This window comes from Polyodon spathula, chromosome 5 (assembly GCF_017654505.1).
Source record: "Polyodon spathula isolate WHYD16114869_AA chromosome 5, ASM1765450v1, whole genome shotgun sequence".
In the NCBI taxonomy this organism is placed as follows: Eukaryota; Metazoa; Chordata; class Actinopteri; order Acipenseriformes; family Polyodontidae; genus Polyodon; species Polyodon spathula.
Window position 1 is genome coordinate 11630609 of NC_054538.1, and position 21114 is coordinate 11651722.

The 21114-nt window shown below is 38.4% G+C and overlaps 1 protein-coding gene across 3 annotated transcripts in view; it reads right to left on the reverse strand.

The window, feature by feature from the left end:
• mpv17 (mitochondrial inner membrane protein MPV17) overlaps positions 1-21114 on the reverse strand; it is a 43209-nt gene that overhangs the window by 19317 nt on the left and 2778 nt on the right. For 2 of the 3 annotated variants that reach the window (XM_041249744.1, XM_041249746.1), the window contains exons 2-3: positions 20113-20195; positions 5248-5363 (exon numbers count right to left, since the gene is read on the reverse strand). In XM_041249744.1, the coding sequence (XP_041105678.1) occupies positions 5248-5363; positions 20113-20185 (189 nt within the window). In that variant the 5' untranslated portion in view covers positions 20186-20195. Of the gene's footprint in view, positions 1-5247; positions 5364-20112; positions 20196-20304; positions 21048-21114 lie in introns of those variants that run through there. The other variant, XM_041249743.1, reaches the window with a different exon arrangement.

Below are 21114 nucleotides of genomic sequence, written 5' to 3' on the forward strand. Positions count from 1 at the left end.
TGTTTGTTTTGTTCCTTTCCTTTGTTTCAAGTTTTCTCAAAGCAACATCTGTGTGGGTAAGCAGGATCTTGCCCCAAACCCTTTTGTTATGTATACAAAATAATATTCAAATTTTGTACACATGATTATAAGAAGCTTACAATCATAAATACAATTCAAAGACTATGTTATTTTGACAGAAACCAGATCTAGTAGGAAATGCAAAAAACTGGCAATGAGAACCATACACAACATAATACATAGGAAATGCGGAGGAGTAATCTTCCTTGTTTAGAACACAAAACATGGAAGCTAGTGCTTAAATCAGCTACAACAATATAACCATATAACAAACTCAGCTACGTTTTATTTATGGGAAGAGGAAAAAAGATACATGTGGGGTTATCTTCCCCTTGAAAAGCACTATAACCCTAAACAATGATATTATTAAGATTTTACTCAAATAACTGTTGGTATAAGACTAATTGGAAATCATAAATTTATTTATTTATGGGGAATCAAGTAACTATATAAAACCTGAGGTACTTTAGTAAAGGAGCTGCCCTGGACAAGCTCAATACATGGTGCTCCAGGCGTATTTGCCCACTTCAAACGAACAGCCCCTCCAAACCCCATTCTGTTCCCCCCCTATGAAACATTCATGCATACTGGTCCTGGGAGAGTTGAACAGCGTTCTCCCTAATTTTCCACTGACATTAATAGGGTTTCATGCACTGCCACCTGCAGCTTTTGCCACAGTATTGATTACTACAGTAGAACAAATTCCAGCATTGTATCTGAATCATCAGAACTAAAGTCTACTGATTTTCCTAACACAGTGGTGTGGAAATGAAATAACATTCTGCATTAGGAAAATAGAGGCTGTTTAAACAGTACCTCCTCTGGTAGAAATAGTGCAGGCCATTCCAGGACCTTGTGTTCCCTGGGGAAATAGCCACACACCAAAATCACAATGATAGTTTGTTTTTTTCAATTATATAGGGTCACTGCTTGGAAGTTGGAGATAGAAACACAGAAATGGCTATTTAAACAAGAATTGGACTGCTCTATCGAATACTGTATAATGTATGGGGTCACTGGTTGGTTAGTTATATAAACACAGAACTGGAAATTTAAATATAGACTTTAAGTATCAATACTTATATCCTACCAAGCCAATATGGTCACGGTTTAACAGAGGGTCTTTACCTGGAAAGGCATATCACAGAACAGAATAACATTTGTTCACAGTACAGTACAAAAGCATCACAGTTGCTACAACAGGCACAGCGTTGTATTGTGTGCCGGTGATTGCTTTCTCTACAGTCTCCTGTTTTGACTTTATCTGTATTGATCACAATGAACTGCCAGAAAAGTGTGTTTTATCCTTATACAAAGACAATGCAAAGTCTAAGTCTTGCTTCATGAATTCATACATGTTGCATTCATAAAGAAAAGTTCTCAATCAATGTATTGATCTTCTCATGTCCATTACACTGTAAAAACTCAACATTTCAGTTTTTTTCTACATTGTCCCCCAAAGCTATTATTTTAAGACACAAATATAGCAAAACAACCCAATTTCTTGTGTTTCAGCAAGTCACATGTATACTTAAACTGGGCCATATCGCTGGAGGTCATTGTTACTTTAATAAGCTTTAAGAACACACTTCTTTTTATAATGCAATGACTGAGTTTGCCATCAGTGCTTCGTTTTCTCCTAAACAGACTGTTCACCAGTATTAAGTAATAACTGAATGAATATTAAGCAGTGCATCAAGGACAACTAAATATATGTAAACGCCGTCATCAATGGGTCTCCTTTAGGTGGTTCGCAGAACACTGGAGGCCAGAGGATAATGTGAACAATGATGGCAGAGAAGGGTGCTGCCTAAATGAATGACATTAGGGATCACCTCTGCCACCAACAATGAAACGTGGAAAACATGGACTGCTTCAGTGAATGCCAAGGAAGCGAGGGAGAATATTGGAGAGGTTGTTCTTCCTTGGTACTGTGTTTCAGCGCCTGCCCGAGTCACTTGTTGAACACAGCAATTAACAAAGGTGAAGCACAGCACTGCTAGATCTTATGTGGGTCTTTTTGCCCTACCTATTAACACTATGTATTAAATGCGGAAATTTATTTAAACACATTATTTGACAAGTCTGAAAACATTTTACAAAAATCAGTCAGTCAAATACTTCTAATACCATATTACAAATCTATTTTGTTTTTCTCAACCTGTTTTATTTATTTTTTGATTCCTTTGTGCTTCTTTCCATTCACATGTATGTCAAAGCTTTCCACCACTAACCTCTGACTTAATGTTTTAGCTACTTAATCTCAAGGTCTTTTTTTTTACCCAACTAGCCATTGGGTGGAAGTACAGCAAGTGCTGAGACAACTGATTCCCTCCCAGCCGTTTGATTCAGCACTGCATATTATGAACGAGTACACCACAACACAGATATGTCAACACTTCACCACCTTTATACTGGTTCTGTCACATCACCCCCCTTGGTAACAGTTTGAAAGGAAATTTGATTTTCAACCAACCATGCAACCTGGAGGTCATAGATGTGTTTTATGTAACTGCCTAAGCCTAGCTAAATTGCACTTGGATGCTTTGCGTTGATATACCAAATTCTATAATTCATACCACATATCTTTAATCCTGTTTTAACTTCACATTCTGCCATGCTTTGTCTTATGTAGTTGGCATTCAGTGCACTACCTAGAATATAACACACCCCATGGATAACACACGTGATACACCAGCCTTTGGTAACATTCAAATTTCCATTACCTGAGAGTAGATGTTAAAACTTCATGCTGATTTGAACTCGGCTCGCACCAAAATAAGTACCAACTAAGACGTAGCTTTACAGTAAACTAATGCATACAGTAAACTAATGTGATCCATCTGCATCTCCATTCATCGTTCCCTTCCATCTGATGATGCAGATATCCTTCTGCCTGATGTTGATGGCTGAAGTGTAATGCTGGCTCCAGGGATCAGCTTATTTTGCCAACCCAGCACATCAGCACACACAATGGCTGCATCAACCAGGGTGCTGTCTCCCCGGTGCATCAGCATCACAACAGTGTGGATTGAGTTAAGTAGGGTACATCTCTGGGGTCTTCAAGTGGGCACCTTCCGTCCTCTGTGTTTCGTCGACTAGCCCACAACACTTCGACGTCCAAGTATCACCCCCCTCCGTCCCCCACACAACTCAACCCAGCTTACTTACCCATACATCAGTGTTTCTTTCTTTATATTGTGCTTGAGATCCCCAACCAGAATCTTTCTGTCGCAACAACAGCCAGTTGCTGCTCCTCTCTGCTGCTTCAGATAAGTTCCGGACTGTGCGATGCAACTCTTGGCCACTGAATACGACGTCTCTGAGAAACCGGGTTGTAGAGTATGCCACAAATCCTCGACAACCCAACTCCACTGGGTAAACCTGGCTGGTTGAAGATTAGTGGTGGCGATCTCAGGCGGAAAAATAAGCCGTTGACCAAAATCTGCCAGTATTTTCCAGTCTCTAGCAGCTTCCAGTTGTCCTGGGCAGGGCTTGGTTTTAACACCTTTTCTTGGCAGTTGCTCTCCTGGGTGGAGGAATGTTGTCTTTTGTGTGTAATGTTTTGATGGAACTGGTGGCAACTTATTGGTCATGTTACGCTTGTCTTCCAATGCCAAGGCCAAACATCATAGCACCTGGTCATGGCGCCAAGTAAACCATCCTTGGCTAAACCCACCTTACATCTTGTCAAAATGTGCCTTAATGTTGCTGGTGACAAACACAAAGGGCACCCAGAGGTTTAGGTTCTGTGGTGATGGGTGAATCTCATATGTTGACTTGATGAGGAAGCTGATTCTTCTATGTTCCACTGTCCATAGGTCTTGCCAGCCGATCTTGCCTTGTTCCAAACTCTCCCATCTCATCCATTCTCCCTGCTTGGACTGGGAAAAGGCTTTTATGCATATCATCCTCTCCTCCTGCTTTTGCACCTCATTGACTACCAGCTTCCTCCGTTGAGCTGGGGCTGCCTTGTGCCATACAGGAGGAGCTGAACTGAGACCAAGACCCCCTCTTTCATGCTGAACGTGCCTCATGATATCAACGATTCGATGAGCAGCCCTTGCATCATCCACAGCTTTCTTTGCCGCACACTTTCTTCCAGTTTTCAACAAAAATGACTATAAAAAATTTAGACGTGAGTAGTTTTTCAAGATTTACGATTATACTGTATTTACAGTATAATCCTAAATCTCGAAAAACTGCACATATTTACAGTATAATCGTAAATCTCGAAAAACTACTCACTTTTAAATCTTTTGTAGTCATTTTTGTATTACTTTAGTATAAATACATGTTAATTTGGATTCATATGTTGTTTTTTTCTGACTTTACGTGAACGAAAAGACACATATTTGCCTGTTTTCCCATTGAAAATAGTGATATTTTGAAACATCGCTGTCCTGGTCACAAAAGCAAAGTTTGTGGGGAATAATAGCCATTTTCTATACTTTTGAGGCATAAGCAATTAGGAAATAACACTTACTACCCAGGAACAAAAAAAAAAAAAAATTTTTTTTTTTAACCACCGTACCACCATTCAGTACTACCATAACAAAATGTATACCATAACCTCATATATAAAGCACAACCTGTATGTAACAGAAATCCCCCCAAATTGGGTAAACAGCTTTCTTAAAAAATGACAGTAGTAAGTTCACTTCTGTACCAAGAATTTAAATTCTAAATAGTAGTGTAATGTGAGTTCTGAATAACTCTCAGATAGCCAACCCAGCAGGATTCCACGGTGCTAAACTACCCGCTGATATTATAACTAACCCTCAAATTGGATTTGCTACACCTGCGGTCAGGGGTTTGGCTTTCAGGGGTTTGAACAGCAGGAGTGTAAACTGACGGAGTCATGACTGAATAACACCCTTCTTATGTCACTAACACTGAAGTGAACAGCTTCGTATGACAAATACTAGTTTTCTGGAAGCACATTACTGAGTCTTGTTTTAATTACCAAAACAGTGGCAAATCGAAATACTGGTGCTCTACAACTCTATTAATTTCACTGGTGTTTCCTGACACACTTAATAACATAACTACACATAAAAACATATACAGTCTGTCATTAACCAGACTCCTATTTCCATTTAACAAATATATATTTATACAGATGAATATTATTTTTTCTACTCATGGTGTAATGAATATGCTGGAGAAGATGACTTGCTGACTTACCACAAAGAAGAATCCAATGCCCATCATCTTTACTGTCCTTTTCACACTGTGATTGGCGAAGCCTTTCCTTTCCACCAGCTGCTGGGAAATAACATCCCCAACACCTACCAGAGTACCTGAAACAACAACACCATGAATTTACAGTAAATATAGAGTTACAGTACCATATATTTTAAATAACTACAATGTAATGTAATATAGTTTTAATAACTACAATGTAAAGTTCAATGATAGGCGTTGCAACTGGAAGTCTTTTTCTATGTCTTCAGTCAAAACTTCTAGTCAAAGCATTTGTCACTGAATTTGAAGTACTGTATTTCTAAATGTAGTACTACTTGGTGGTTAATAACTAAAACTGAATGCCTAAACCCAAAAACAAAATACTATTCTACTTATAGCCAACATGTTAAAAAATAATACATGCATGTATAAATGCCAAAAACACACTGTTAATAAAAGACATAGCGACAGAGAAATTAAACCATGGAGATTCTGTTTGTTCACAGGAGTTTCGACAACAAATAACTTGGAAAAAGAACCAAAAACATGTTTTTACCACCCTGCTCATGCTGACTAGAACAAAAGAACAATATTGTTAGTTTCAAGACAAGACATGGACACTAATTATATAAAAAAAAGGAGATGATTATATTTGTTTGTTGTGGACAAGTTATCAAACAACAGGTTTATACACCAGCCATCCTGGACAAGTTCATGGAGGTCAACCACACAACACAATAACTAATATCTACATAATATGGCACTTAAGAATCGCCAGTCCACTGCAATTGAGCTAAATATCCACTTAAGGATAGCAACTAAACTCTAATAAAACAAATTGCACGAGTCTGGTTTGAGGTCAAGAAGACCACCTACAGCTCCTCAATTGACCCAACAACACCAAAGAGCCCGTTGATTACTGCCTTGATCACCAGAACTAATGCGTGCGTTTGAGTCTGGAGAGCCCTGATTAGAATCACACCCCATCAATGCTGAAGGAGTTTGCTAATAGGGAACTATTCCACAGGCTTAAAAGTACTTGTGCTGTGATTTTTCTATTGTTTTGCAACTTGTTAGTGAAGGCTAATGCCCAGCCTACAAGTGTGTTATTCTTTTATTTGAACCTTTTATTTTGTCCCTCGTGCCGTGTTTTGTTTGTTCCCGTGTTTTCTGTTATTCTGTTGCATTTTAAAACTACAGCTTTCTATCTCTGGGTCTAATTCTTGCCAGTAACCAGTCTGGGTCGTGACTCAACCCTGTCACAGTATGCTTTAAAATTGCTAAGACCAAAGTATCCATCAGTTTAAAATACACTGCAAGGGCTTCTCTCTGAGGTGTGACTCCACCTTTCAGCCCCGGTTTGCCAGTGTTATATCAACAAGACTTAAAATAATTTCTAAACAACACTCACATGAGAAAACGCAAGTGAAAAAGAAGAGACTACTTCCTAGGAAGGAAAGCGGTATCAATCAATCATAGTAAATGTATGCAATTTGGCAGTTTCAAGTAAAATGAACCAACAGAAAAAAAGACATCAAGAATGGAGTGTAACGACAGAGGCAGCAGATGGTTGCTTTATAGAGTGTCGACGTGAGGTTTGTTCAAGGTCAGCACTGCTTGGGGTGCTTGTTTCTGTGGATTTGCAACACCAGGTCTGACAGGACCAGTACAAAGTGAGTAACCAATCACGCCCCATGACACATAGTAAATGTAACAGTTCTGTGATTCTGACCCCTGTCTGGGAGAAGAGGTTAAAAGCTTGAAATCACCCAGTTGTAACTGTTTGGCTAAAACGGTTTGCAAAACAGTTTGTCGCTAAAGTTTTAATACACTGAAAATGCTTTTCTAGTTTGGTGGGGAAGCATATCAGTGTTACAGATGCTTCAGTGCTCAGCTCAGTGCTAAGCTGCTCACTTAACTCACTACAGAAAATCAGACTTGTGGATTATTTTCCATCCAAAACTGTCTGAGATTTCAATTCACATGCCAAAGGAATGGAACCAGGCTATTAAGTATTGAAAAGCATGTTCTGTCTTTTTCATACAAATGGTATGGCTTTCAAATAAGACACGCTTGCATGCAGATCTTTTTTGAATATCAGGTTATTTACTTTGTATTCATTTAAACATTTGCTATAATTGTATAATTATTCCTATAAACATTCTGAAAGTAAAAGACTTAGATCATTAATTACCGTAATGTCTACCGTAAATGCATTACAGTTAGTTTGATGAAAGACGACCTTTCATGTTGATATATATATATATATATATATATATATATATATATATATATATATATATATATATGTGAATAAATAATGTTTCGTAGTTTATCAACCAGTGATCAAAAGAATAAAGCTATTACATTTAATTTTCGAAAAAAATTTGAATTTAAGCTTGAATAAAAGCAATAAAGAAAACAACATAAAAAAGCCGGCTCTTTTGTAAAGCGATATAGGCACTATGCTTTAGTCCAAAAGGTCCCGGGTTCGTGCCCGCCCTCCGCCTGTGTGTGGATTGCCTCGCCCTGTGTGATGCGCCTGCCTGCGGGAACCGAGATCGCTACAATAGTATGATTACTATTTTTTTATCCAAGTGTTTAATTGGTCAAAAGGTCACATGTCAACTGTGTTACAGTTTTATGCTTCACTTTCCATTCGTCTTCTTTAGATGGGTTCATTCAATTGGGTCTTGAGAAGGCTGTCTAAAATCCTGTGTAATGCCAAATGAAAATAGCAATGAACGTTCTTTCAATTTCAGCTTCCATTGCTCAGACTCCTTTGTTCTAAATGCAGTGTTGCCGCCAGTTTCTTTAAAACAAAACACAATATAATCCCACAATCCCCTAGTGACCTTAGACACACAATAAGAATTTGCGAGGTTGGCCAGAAAGAAAAGCCCAGAAACATGGGCAGCCAAAGCCTGTAGCCTGTGGAAATGAGGCATTAGTCGACCAATGTTAATTACTTACATGTAAAAGAAAAACACACACACAACTGTCACCAACATGATTGCATTTCACTCAGAAGAAATTTGGTTTATGAAATAATAACAAATGCTGTATATATCCTTGTGGAAGGGTGGTGGGTAATTCACTGACACAGGAGACAGACAGGTGAATTTGGAAACACCGCACAGGTGCCCAGTTTTATTTCAGGGTGCCGTTTTTTCTTTAGTCCCGCAGATGGCGCTGTGGGTCCGTGGTCTGATTTACCAACGATGGTAAACAGAACCAAGGGCATACCAAGCGATGGTACACAATACCGGTGCCCTTGCAGGTGCTTCGAAACAATAATTCAAAACAGAAGGCACAAAGAAACAGGGAAAATAAAACAGTAACAAAAACTACAAAGAAAAGGTGCTGCACTATGCAGCGATATCCCGGTCGCCGCTGCCCGTGCGACCCGGATCACCGTCCTACACTGCCGGCTCACTAGCCTGCTCTGATATACTAATCAGGGGTCTGCCCAAGGGTTCCCCGCCCTCAATGTCTCGCTCTGCACCTCCGTTTCTTTCTCTCACACTGGTTCTCGGTCGTTGACCAGCGCTTCCGCACTCTCGGCGCGTTTAACAGGGCAGATCTGAGGAAACAACAGAGCGTCAATTTATAGGGATAACAATTTCCCAAGACGCGCCTCTCAGCCATTCAGAGAGGGGGAAAGTCCACACACCCACTTTCCCACCTCCCCGTGTCACTGCCATGACTCACAGGCGGTTGCTGGAGGACTGCCGCCCTCTTCATAAGAACATAAGAACATAAGAAAGTTTACAAACGAGAGGAGGCCATTCGGCCCATCTTGCTCGTTTGGTTGTTAGTAGCTTATTGATCCCAAAATCTCATCAAGCAGCTTCTTGAAGGATCCCAGGGTGTCAGCTTCAACAACATTACTGGGGAGTTGATTCCAGACCCTCACAATTCTCTGTGTAAAAAAGTGTCTCCTATTTTCTGTTCTGAATGCCCCTTTTTCTAAACTCCATTTGTGACCCCTGGTCCTTGTTTCTTTTTTCAGGCTGAAAAAGTCCCTTGGGTCGACACTGTCAATACCTTTTAGAATTTTGAATGCTTGAATTAGGTCGCCACGTAGTCTTCTTTGTTCAAGACTGAACAGATTCAATTCTTTTAGCCTGTCTGCATATGACATGCCTTTTAAGCCCGGAATAATTCTGGTCGCTCTTCTTTGCACTCTTTCTAGAGCAGCAATATCTTTTTTATAGCGAGGTGACCAGAACTGAACACAATATTCAAGATGAGGTCTTACAAGTGCATTGTACAGTTTTAACATTACTTCCCTTGATTTAAATTCAACACTTTTCACAATGTATCCGAGCATCTTGTTAGCCTTTTTTATAGCTTCCCCACATTGCCTAGATGAAGACATTTCTGAGTCAACAAAAACTCCTAGGTCTTTTTCATAGATTCCTTCTCCAATTTCAATATCTCCCATATGATATTTATAATGTACATTTTTATTTCCTGCGTGCAGTACCTTACACTTTTCTCTATTAAATGTAATTTGCCATGTGTCTGCCCAGTTCTGAATCTTGTCTAGATCATTTTGAATGACCTTTGCTGCTGCAACAGTGTTTGCCACTCCTCCTACTTTTGTGTCGTCTGCAAATTTAACAAGTTTGCTTACTATACCAGAATCTAAATCATTAATGTAGATTAGGAATAGCAGAGGACCTAATACTGATCCCTGTGGTACACCGCTGGTTACCACACTCCATTCTGAGGTTTTTCCTCTAATCAGTACTTTCTGTTTTCTACATGTTAACCACTCCCTAATCCATGTACATGTGTTTCCTTGAATCCCAACTGCGTTCAGTTTGAGAATTAATCTTTTGTGCGGGACTTTGTCAAAAGCTTTCTGGAAATCTAAATAAACCATGTCATATGCTTTGCAATTATCCATTATCGATGTTGCATCCTCAAAAAAATCAAGCAAGTTAGTTAGGCACGATCTCCCTTTCCTAAAACCATGTTGACTGTCTCCCAGTACCCTGTTACCATATAGGTAATTTTCCATTTTGGATCTTATTATAGTTTCCATAAGTTTGCATATAATAGAAGTCAGGCTTACTGGTCTGTAGTTACCTGGTTCAGTTTTGTTTCCCTTTTTGTGGATCGGTATGCAAATCCTGGATCGCGCGGCACTTTACGCACACTTGGTTTAGCTCCGCTGGGTTTTCTCGGATTTCCCACATCAAGCAGGTGTCACAGATTACAGGCTTGAAGACCATGTTGAGGTTTTTTTTTTTTTGAAGTTTAGTTTCTTCTGCAGCCGTCAACCTGCTTTCCAACTGCTTCGAAACTGCTCTGTACTTTTCCACGCCTGTACTTCTCCCACTCGCTGTCGCTTCCACTCGCTGTCGCTGGGAAGACTGCCTCGTTTAACTGCGTTGTTCTGCTGTGCTGTCGGCTCCTCCCCTCGCCCGTGTCTCAAAACGGCGCTGAATTTGAATCAGCTGCTCCGAGTTTCAGCTTGTTTGTTATCAGAAAAACACACGCGGCTGTGTTTCCCCAATGTCCCCTGTTTTCTGATTAAAGCAATTCAAGATGCAATTTCTCCTTTCTGCTTCGAAACTGCTCTGTACTTTTCCACGCCTGTACTTCTCCCACTCGCTGTCGCTGGAAAGACTCGCTGTCTTCCTGCAGCCCGTGAACACGCCAGCAGAGTCAGCACAGATCTCTCCCTGTTACAATCCTTAAAAAAAAACTCTATTATTTTACTGTTTTATTGAGTCAAGTCCTATGAAATGCTGATACTCTAAATTAAAAAAAAAATCAGTTCAAAACAATGTGACACATTTCTAAGTTGACATCAATCGCCACTCAAAGAAAAGATCTTCTTTGTAGCAATTGATTATCTTGTATGTGTTTAAAAACCCAAGGTAATTAGGAATTAATCTTTCTTATAGCTTGCACAGACTGAATGAGGGATACGAACTACTGTAACACTTGAGAATTTGATTATCAACCATTTTGACTGATTAGAGACCAGTTTGGCATTAACTATCCTCAGCATTTTACCACTTGTTCAAAATCCATATTAAGGTGATGGGTTTTATTGTTGTAATTACAAACCTGAGACACTAACAAAAACTACCTTTTTGGAGGTCATTACCAGCTCACGTCTCACCAACCTAGAGATTTTACGCTGGGCTATGTGGTCATAGGAGCACTGCATACTTCATTCTTTAGAACTACTGCCCTGAAATTCAATATACTGTACACAACAAATACTGCACTGAAGGTACATCTTAATTTAAAAGATGGAAAGATTTTCTGTCATCCTCTAACACCCTTGGCCTGTCAGTGCTCCATGTCAGATGGCATTCTGGAAAGGTCAGCTTTCTAGATGGCAAACACTGAATATGCATGCCTTTTCAGCAAATTAAACCACTGATCAATGTTGATGGCTCGGCAAGTCAGGAACACACAAACCCTTTGCCAGGAGTAGGAATCACGAAAAAGTAGGCAACCATGAACTACTTTAAGTAGATTCTTGTAAAATGCAAATTATCATCACAGTAAAGAGTACTGCCCTTAAAAGTACTAAAGTAATATGGCAGGAAATTGATGTAATTTCGTATCACATGCAAATGGTACGAATGATCACTGTGATTGGGTGTGACTCGTGAGAATGCAAAACCTTTTTAAATACACCTTACTGTTCCACAGCCATTCATATTTAAAGTTGAACCATCAGTATATGGTGCGCCATTAAATCTGTAAGGTGGTCCAGCTTTACCTGCACAAGCTAAATCTGCTTTACATAATCTGACTCATCAGCTACAACTCCAGAGACTCAATGAACCCCCAATTAAATGATTAGCTGCCTAACTGCAATGGGGCTTCAATAGACTGGGAATTAAGTAGACAATTTCCCCCCTCCCCAGATTTTGAGATTACAAAAAAGAACAGCAGGGAGGCAGAATGAGTGGCCACTTACTGTACTTACCCCATAGTGTATTTCCTTGATATCAGATTTAAGACCACAGTAAAACACAACTGTCAACTAACATCCTGAATACCAGTAAAACTATTCTGTAAATGACATGTTTTTGTGTTTTAAATGTACTTAAACAACAACCTTTCCACTGAAGGTAGACACATAAAAAAATGTAATTACCTCAACCAATCCCACTGTGACGCAGCATTTTCATTAAATATAAAATAAATTTCTATTTGAGGTGTCCTTTGAGCACCTCTTCTTTTTTTCACTTAGAACAAATGTGTGACATACAGCAATTAAGCGTGTATAGAGGCCTAAATATAAAAAAAGACAAAGTCTACCAAACATACATTGAAAAGAAGAATTAAAGGTCTCCATTGTATGGAGATTGTATTTTTTGCTCAATGAGAGTAAATGTAGAAAAAATGATGAATGGACAGATGAGTGACAATCATGGAAGCCATGGGGGGACAGCATTGACCTTGGCAGGTTACCAAACTTCATAAGCGCTTCTCCTTTTCCAACTTTATAAATTCCGTTCCTGCCCATGGAACTGTTCTCTGCAGCTCAGATTGACTGAGCTGTCGGAGAGGAACATTACTATCATCCTTTAGAAAATGTCAGACGCTTCTGTCCTGAACAAAGTGACGTACATTCTCCCCAGGTATCGATCTTCTCACGGTACATCATTTCAGCTGAATAAAGAGATGCATTAATCATTAGGCCAATGGCAGCTACTTCTTTCTTTTCAATGTTGCTGGTATTGAATGTTAATGCTACTAGTCATTTGCAATTTACAGCATACAGTGCCCTGATTAACTTGCTAATAAATAGTACAACTCTCCTGTGAACAGTAACAGAATTCTTGGACTGAAATGAAACACATGTTGCAGGATAAGTGTTTATTTTTATTAAGGTGTTGATTTTACAATTTCATCTAAAATTAACACAGGGTACAAACCTCTTCAGAATTAAACAACATTGGATGTAGCTTAATTCTAGACATAGAAAAGTTTGAAAGCAATCCTTCATGCAACCACCACTGGGTGATTTCACTTCATTAGTAACTCACACCATAACCTCCTGCCACAGCGAAGCTGCAAGCTATTTGAATGAAGTGATTGTGGTCGTTTTTGTATACAGTTGCACTGGCATTTTAGATCTGTTATCTTGCACTAGGAACATGAAGATGCTCAGGTAAGTCCCCTCACACTGAAGTCTGGAAAAAAAATGAACGAAAAGGAAAAATGTATTTTCCTCAAAATAAAAAAAATAATAATAATAATTTGACATGAAGAACTGTATTATAAATACCAAACTCGGTGCACTGCATTTGTCATGTCTTTGTGTTTCTTTAATTATTAATGAAATAAAATAAAAACAGAGACACTTTATTATCATCTAGATTGACTGGAGCTCTTTAAAGAAGAAGCTATAAAAAATAAAACAAAATTAATGACTGCACTTTCAGCAGCTTTCATATTCTCACTTAGAAGTGGCTGAAGTTATATTATAGATCACCTAACACAAGGAGGGCAGGAATGGCAGATTGATGCCTTGTCCTAAACTCATAGCTCTTCTAGACTCTGGGCTTCAATCCACCAGTTAACTAGGAGCATCCTTTCAGGCCCAGAACACCGGGCCACGTGAATTATTCTGCTAGTCATCATCACTGACAAACTTTAAGTCACAAGATGAGTGCACTGTTATTATATAGACAAATTTGTGTCTTTTTGTTCACATAAAGTCAGAAAAAAACAACATATGAATCCAAATTAACATGTATTTATACTAAAGTAATACAAAAATGACTACAAAAAATTTAGAAGTGAGTAGTTTTTCGAGATTTACGATTATACTGTAAATTTACAGTATAATCGTAAATCTCGAAAAACTACTCACTTCTAAATCTTTTGTAGTATATTCATGTTAATTTGGATTTATATGTTGTTTTTTTCTCACTATGTGAACGAAAAGACACAAATTCTCCCGTTTTCTCATTGGAAATAGTGATATTTTAAAATTTACCTGTCCTGGTCACAAAAGCAAAGTTTGTGGGGAATAATAGCCATTTTCTATACTTTTGAGGCACAAGCAATTAGGAAATAACACTTACTACCCAGGAAAAAAAAAAAAAAAAATTGTTACACGGTGTAATAGAGTGAGTCAACAAAAGAATCTCATAAAACGCTAACAGTGCCACGTTTAGCTGTGAGAAGAAAAAGAAAAGTAAACCAATATAATCTATTTTGTGACAGCACAATAAGGGCAAACAATGGAAAGGAACACATGTACATTCACATTTATGTATATATTTTATGGGCTTAGTGACTGTTAATGTGCAGCTGCATTGCTCACACACAATCCTATGTTTTACACTGATTAAAAAAGAATACTATATATATATATATATATATATATATATATATATATATATATATATATATTATATATATACTTACATTGTGCAGTTCCACTGTGTATTGGTACAAAAAAAAAATGCACAAAAAAAGTCACTAGGCTTCAAAAATAACTGGTTTTCAAAAAATCTAAATGTGCAAGTAAGAAAAAACAAACATCTGTTGCATTAATGGCTCTTGAGCTAAATTGTTTTGTATCCCCCTTACCCTCAATTTCAGGGTAGACAGTTCCCAAAATATTCATAAACCGAACATTTGTGACTCAAGTCTGTGCATTTGGTTCATTTGACATTAAATCATAAAAAATAATAAAAAAAACTGCCTTATTTCAAATTATTAGTGACCTTTGGTAAATTGACTGCTTAAAACAACTGAATTGTTTATTGGCAATTTAATAACTGAGGCTTTAAAACGGCACATTTTTATGACACAAGCACATCGAACACGATGCACATTCTGCGCTGGAGAGAGGTCAGACACAATGGGCCCTATTTTCCACTGCACAATAATGATAAGGACTGACTTTTTTCATTTGGTAAGTTGCTTTAATCACACTTTCTGTATCCTGTTTTCCTTTTACTCAGGGTGGTTAAGACGTTCAGTCAGTAGAGAGTTAAGTGTGCACAATTCATTCTCCATCTAAACCTCTCATAAAACTGAACTCTCGGAATAAAACACTGTGTCTGTCGCATGAAACACAAAACGCTGATGACAGCAAAACACCCCAGGACCCCTGTCCTTGAGAGTGAAATCTTCAGCAACTAACAGTCAGGTCTGTCGTATTTCTCAGATTTGAGTGATTATCTTTAAGATCTGGCAGGACCCTACATAGTTTTTTTTTTGTTAGAATTTATATCTTAAGTTGCATCTAAACAAATAACAAGACAACAAAGCATTTAGCTGATTACATTTACGTCAACCCTACAGACTGCTGACTAAGCAGATTACTCATGAGAGCTGTCCAGGGCCTCCAGGATATTGGCCTCAACACAGACCTTTTTAGCTGCTGTTGTTTCGAATATGTCGTGCATTTAACGGTTAGATTTTTTTTACCTGCTAAACTGTATTTTACATCTAAAAACAACATAGCTTTCTCTAAGAAGTTTGTTAGTTGTTTTTGGCTCTGTAACTTTAGCTGCTAAAATGAGTTAGCATCCCTACAGAGGGCCCTACATGTACCAGTATTCTATGATATTCTAGACATTCTTTGTGTTTGAAACATACAGTACTGGTGAGAATGAATTCAGAACTTGTAAGTTTGGTAATATATATATATATATATATATATATATATATATATATATATATATATATATATATATATATATATACACATTATAAAGATATACAGAAATATAAAGAACATAAAGTGCTTTACTGGATACATTAAAAAAAAGATCAGCAAAAGGACTGTGCTGTGCAGTGTAAAAAAAAAAAAAAGTTATATAGTTTGATTTTACCTTTTATTTAAAATCTTAATGGCCCTTCATGACAAAAACTATGTGGCACCATATAAGTCTGCCCTAAGATGAGTCTCTTTGCATTTGTCAGTACAGTAACACAATAGGGTCATTCTACAGTATTCTGAAAAGCTGATTTTTCTGAAGTGAAGAAATTACCACTTCTGTCCCTCTACAACTGGGGCAACTGTAAGTTAGTATTATAAAACAACTTCACTAATTCGGCCACTGGAATGTTTTCAGAAGCAGCCCTTGAAAAGTGGCATTCGATAGTAAGCCTGGGTAATAAAAGGCTATGCAAAAGCAGCAATGGAAAATTATAAAAAAAATACACTGTGACAGGGAGGACCCTGTCGCTGGGTTCAGCTGTGCTGCTGCTGCTTAGTAAAAAGCACGGCCTGCCGAAGCTGAGCTGATCAGGAGGTCCTGATTGGCTGGGAGAGGCGTGTCCGGGGAGCCTACGCCTATTTAAGAATGCAGCAGCGCCGTACAGACGGGCGTTGAGCGAAAGCTTACATCAATGAGGACAGCGTCCACTCTGCAGGGTAAGCACTATGGAACTGCAAGATGGTGCCTGTGAAGGTTGCTCAGGAAGACCCAGAGTCACCGGGAGGTCGGGACTACTGGGGGCAAGAGCAGTAGGTTAGTTATGGGATTTGATCTCAAACTAAGTATAGAGAGTGCTTCGTAGTGTTGTAGATTCCTGGAATGGGACGTCTCGTTTAGTGAGGTTAGCGCTTACCTTGTGTGGCAAACTTTTATTTTTAGCTTTGTTTTGTTTATTAAATCCAGCGCTAGGATTACCATTGTTGGTACCCTAGCGTCGAGGCCCGTGTTGTTATTAACCCTGCGCGCCTGTGTGGCGTGTCAATACCCACTGCTCTGCGTCTGATTCAGTATTACTCAGTGACAACCCACACGTGACATCTCCCTGTTACACACACATAACAAAAAAGATAATTAAACAGATAAAATATTGCCAGAATTGAGATGGTATAAATAATGGTAGTCTGTCTACTAGGACCACTGATCTAATTAAATTCAATAACTATTTAAGATGGTATCTGTGCAATGCAGTTTTGTTTTATTTGCATTGTTTAATCACCTTCTATTTTTCTCACAAAAGTGTATTCTGTCTATAAGCCACCTTGGCAAAGCTGTGGGCAGAACATCTACTTAATAACCACTGAGGCTGATGTGGAGTAAGGGCTTCTGCCACATTTAGAATACACTTTGTCGAGAAGACAGAATGCGTCTCTAGGGTCTTGTGATTCCAAAGGGGATGATAAGCTGAATTTACTCCACACACTCAGCCAGAGGTAAATACAGCTTCTCATGCAGTAACATTAGATTTTGGGATACCATATAACAATTTGTTACAGTTTCTCAATAGAAACTGGGTTGTTTGAAATGAGGGCACATTAATTTTGCTGATTTTGATATCAGATTATTACATCAGTAAATAATTGTAGCTCTTTTAAAGCTACTATACACATTTTGTTGGGGCCTTCCAGTATATACAAAACTGCAAGGCATTTTCTTAGTGGCGATTATTGATAGCAAACTGGTCTTTAAATACTGGCATGTAAGTACAGATCCGTTTTATAGTCTTTAAGTGTTCTCTCCTGAATTTTGTGGTCTTTTAAATGCCTGGTACAGTTTCACCAACTTCTAATCCTAATTCCTTTAAAATGTGTGGACTTGCTGCTTTCCTTGCTTAATCTTGCACTTGTTGCACAAATAACACACAACATATCTGCCATCTATTCTATATTAAAGCAGTGTGTGGTTAAAATGATGATGACAATACAGTTGGACATAATCGTTGCATCCACACATTTACATCCACACTCTCTCTCTCTCTCTCTCTCTCTCTCTCTCTCTCTCTCTCTCTCTCTCTCTCTCTCTCTCTCTCTCTCTCTCTCTCTCTCTCTCTCTCTCTCTCTCTCTCTCTCTCTCTCTCTCTCTCAAAATTAAATTACAGCAATGTTAGATGCCAGCAGTGATGTACAGAACATAAGCCATAAGTCAGTTACTGAATACTGAATTGTCAGAATGGAAATTACACTGTAGTACAAGCTGTTTTGTCTAATTGAAGTGTTAAAGAAAGAGAAGTCTGTGGTAACTGCTATCCAAAGATCGCATGAGCAACTACAAAACACTGGGCTATCATATAATCGTGAATCGTCTAATACTAAAACCTGCAGGTTCACAAAACACTGGGCTATCATACAATCCTGATCCCCTAACACTAAAACCTACAGGTTCACAAAACACTGGGCTATCATACAATCCTGAATCCCCTAACACTAAAACCTACAGGTTTATAAAACACTGGGCTATCATATAATCCTGATCCCCTAACACTAAAACCTACAGGTTCACAAAACACTGGGCTATCATATAATCCTGATCCCCTAACATTGAAACCTACAGGTTTACAAAACACTGGGCTATCATATAATCCTGATCCCCTAACATTAAAACCTACAGGTTTACAAAACACTGGGCTATCATATAATCCTGATCCCCTAACACTGAAACCTACAGGTTTTCACACTTTTCCCTTACAGAGGTCACTGAATCTAGCCTCAAACCACTCCTTCAGCAGTTATGTAGGTCACACATGCAGCAGATTTGTAAACTGGTTAAAGTGATAGCAGCTGGTTAAAGTGATGCTGCTGCTGCTGCCCTAAACACAAAGGCTGAGACATCTGTAACCCTGTATTATGAGGACCACTGATCTACAGTCTCTTCCAAAATGCTTTGTATGTTTTCTTTATAAAAGCATGGCCCTATAATGGTAAGACTTTTGCTTGCCCTCCATCAGATCTCTATCTTGCACAAGGATGGAAATAAGACTCCTTTTGCATAGCAATTTCACCCATTCCAGGTTTTACTATAAGCTTGATTAGACAGAGTACATACTGTAGGTAACAAACTCAGGTGTGTCTTATTAAACCAGGAATAAATCAAACTGCTATGCAATGGGAGTCTTATTTCCATCCCTGTTGCACCTTGTATCAGATGTGGGTATTATAAGACACCAACAAAATCAAATCAACCTCAAACTGCCTCAGTTTTTTATTATATTGTTAATTACCAATGTTCATTTAGACATTGAAGTTATAGTCTGTACATACTCAACAGAGACACAGCAATATATCGCCATCCAGCGTCCAGTCACAGCTATTGCCAGCACATGATTGATCCTGCTTGTCCCCGTGGCTCTCCACAGTGTTAACAGATGTGTTGTGCAAATGATGCTGTACATTTGAATGGGTTTATTTAAGCAATTCTAAAAACAAACTGCAATCCAACTATTGTCTATTGGCTTCTTAGTGTGTAAGGGATGGCTCCCCTTTTTTAGTATACTATTTTAGTTGCTGCTTGTTTTAACATGAAATAACACTATGTTTCGTGTAATAATTATGCATTGTTTCATCAAACTCACAGACTTGTATGGCCCGATAAGAGAAGACCTTGAAAGAGTGAATTTAAATAGGATTTGGTTATAGAGGAACACTAATAATCATAAATCTAAAATAATATTAAAGTTCATAACTGTCTAGATGATCTGAATCTTGCCATATCTCGAGATCCTGTCCTTTTCATATACAATTTTATACAAGACATCAAGAAACCCAGTTACTTGGTGTCTTGGTGTTACTTCTAGGATATATCCCAGGAGCTGCTGCATGTCCCTCTGTGGTCAAGAGTCGAGTACCTCTAATTAGCACATAAATAGTCTTCTCTTGAAAAACAAAGCCCCTTACTAGAATTGTATTTGCTAACCTTGTAACCTACTGACAAATGCATAACCATCTTCTGTAGAACATTAATGTTTTCTTTTTTGGTCTGTGTGTAGATTTTAAAAACTTGAAAGTGATTTCTGCCCAGCTGGTACAATACATATGAATTCTGAGATTGACTTGAACTTCCTGTTTGCTGGGGTGACTTCTAAGCTCAGTCCATTAACACTCTGTCCAGACTGGAATCAAAAGTGTCATAATGTAGGTTTTCTTACCAGCAGTGAGAATTTGTATTTTCCAGGGGTGTATTAACATCAGCCTCTGATATGATTTCCACAAGCCAGCCATCCGTTCAGCTCTGAAACAGGATGAACACAATATACATATATATTAGGTATGCATTTTAATTGAAATAAACAATAATTGGGCTTACCAAATTTGCATGCCCTTGTTCCACAGTTTAATACCTTGGCAACATCCAAGATGCAACTGGCTTCAGAGTAAACAGAGGTCACCAGCGGATTACCAGGTCTTCTGATTGGTAAGCGTGATTAAAATTGAACCTTTTCAATTGGGTAGAAAAACTGTGGCAAAATTGATAAAAAAAATTTAACCAAGAAACAAACAACGAAGTGGGTCAGAATGGCATTCATTTTGACAAGGGCTGTTTCAATGCTTTGGGAGGATCTGACACCAGATTTTGAGTGAAATATAGTTTACAGCTTTTTCAGGGACCTTAAAAATAAAGGTTGGAGACAGGAACACGGACACTGTAAAGTATTGTCACTGCTGGGTAGTGAGAGAGAAAGGAAGAGGCTCAAAGGGACACTGCCACACAGCCTCAGTCAATAAATCGATAACTAACTGGCAAGAAAAGAGAGGGGAATACAAGGCTGAGCAGCTGCAGGAGGCATGTCTTTTGGATACAGTTTGATCAACATGTAGGAGTGATGCTAAAAGGAAAGCCAGTTATTGAATGGCGATGCAGCAGGTGCAGCACGTGGGGTAAATCATTGTCATGTTAACTGTTGTTTATAGTAAAAGGCAGGTAATGAAGGTAATAAATATGATCATTATACAGGCTGTTATCTGCGGTGTCTATTATTAGGTGTTGCAGATTGATGATAAATAGTTTTATATAAAGGATACTTAGGATACTTTTTTTCTTTTCATTTTGGGGGGCAGGGGTTTGCTTGCATGTTATAAAAATAATTTTAATTAAAATGCAATATAAAACCAAGCTATTTACCCTTTAATGTTCAAAACAGTGGCTATCT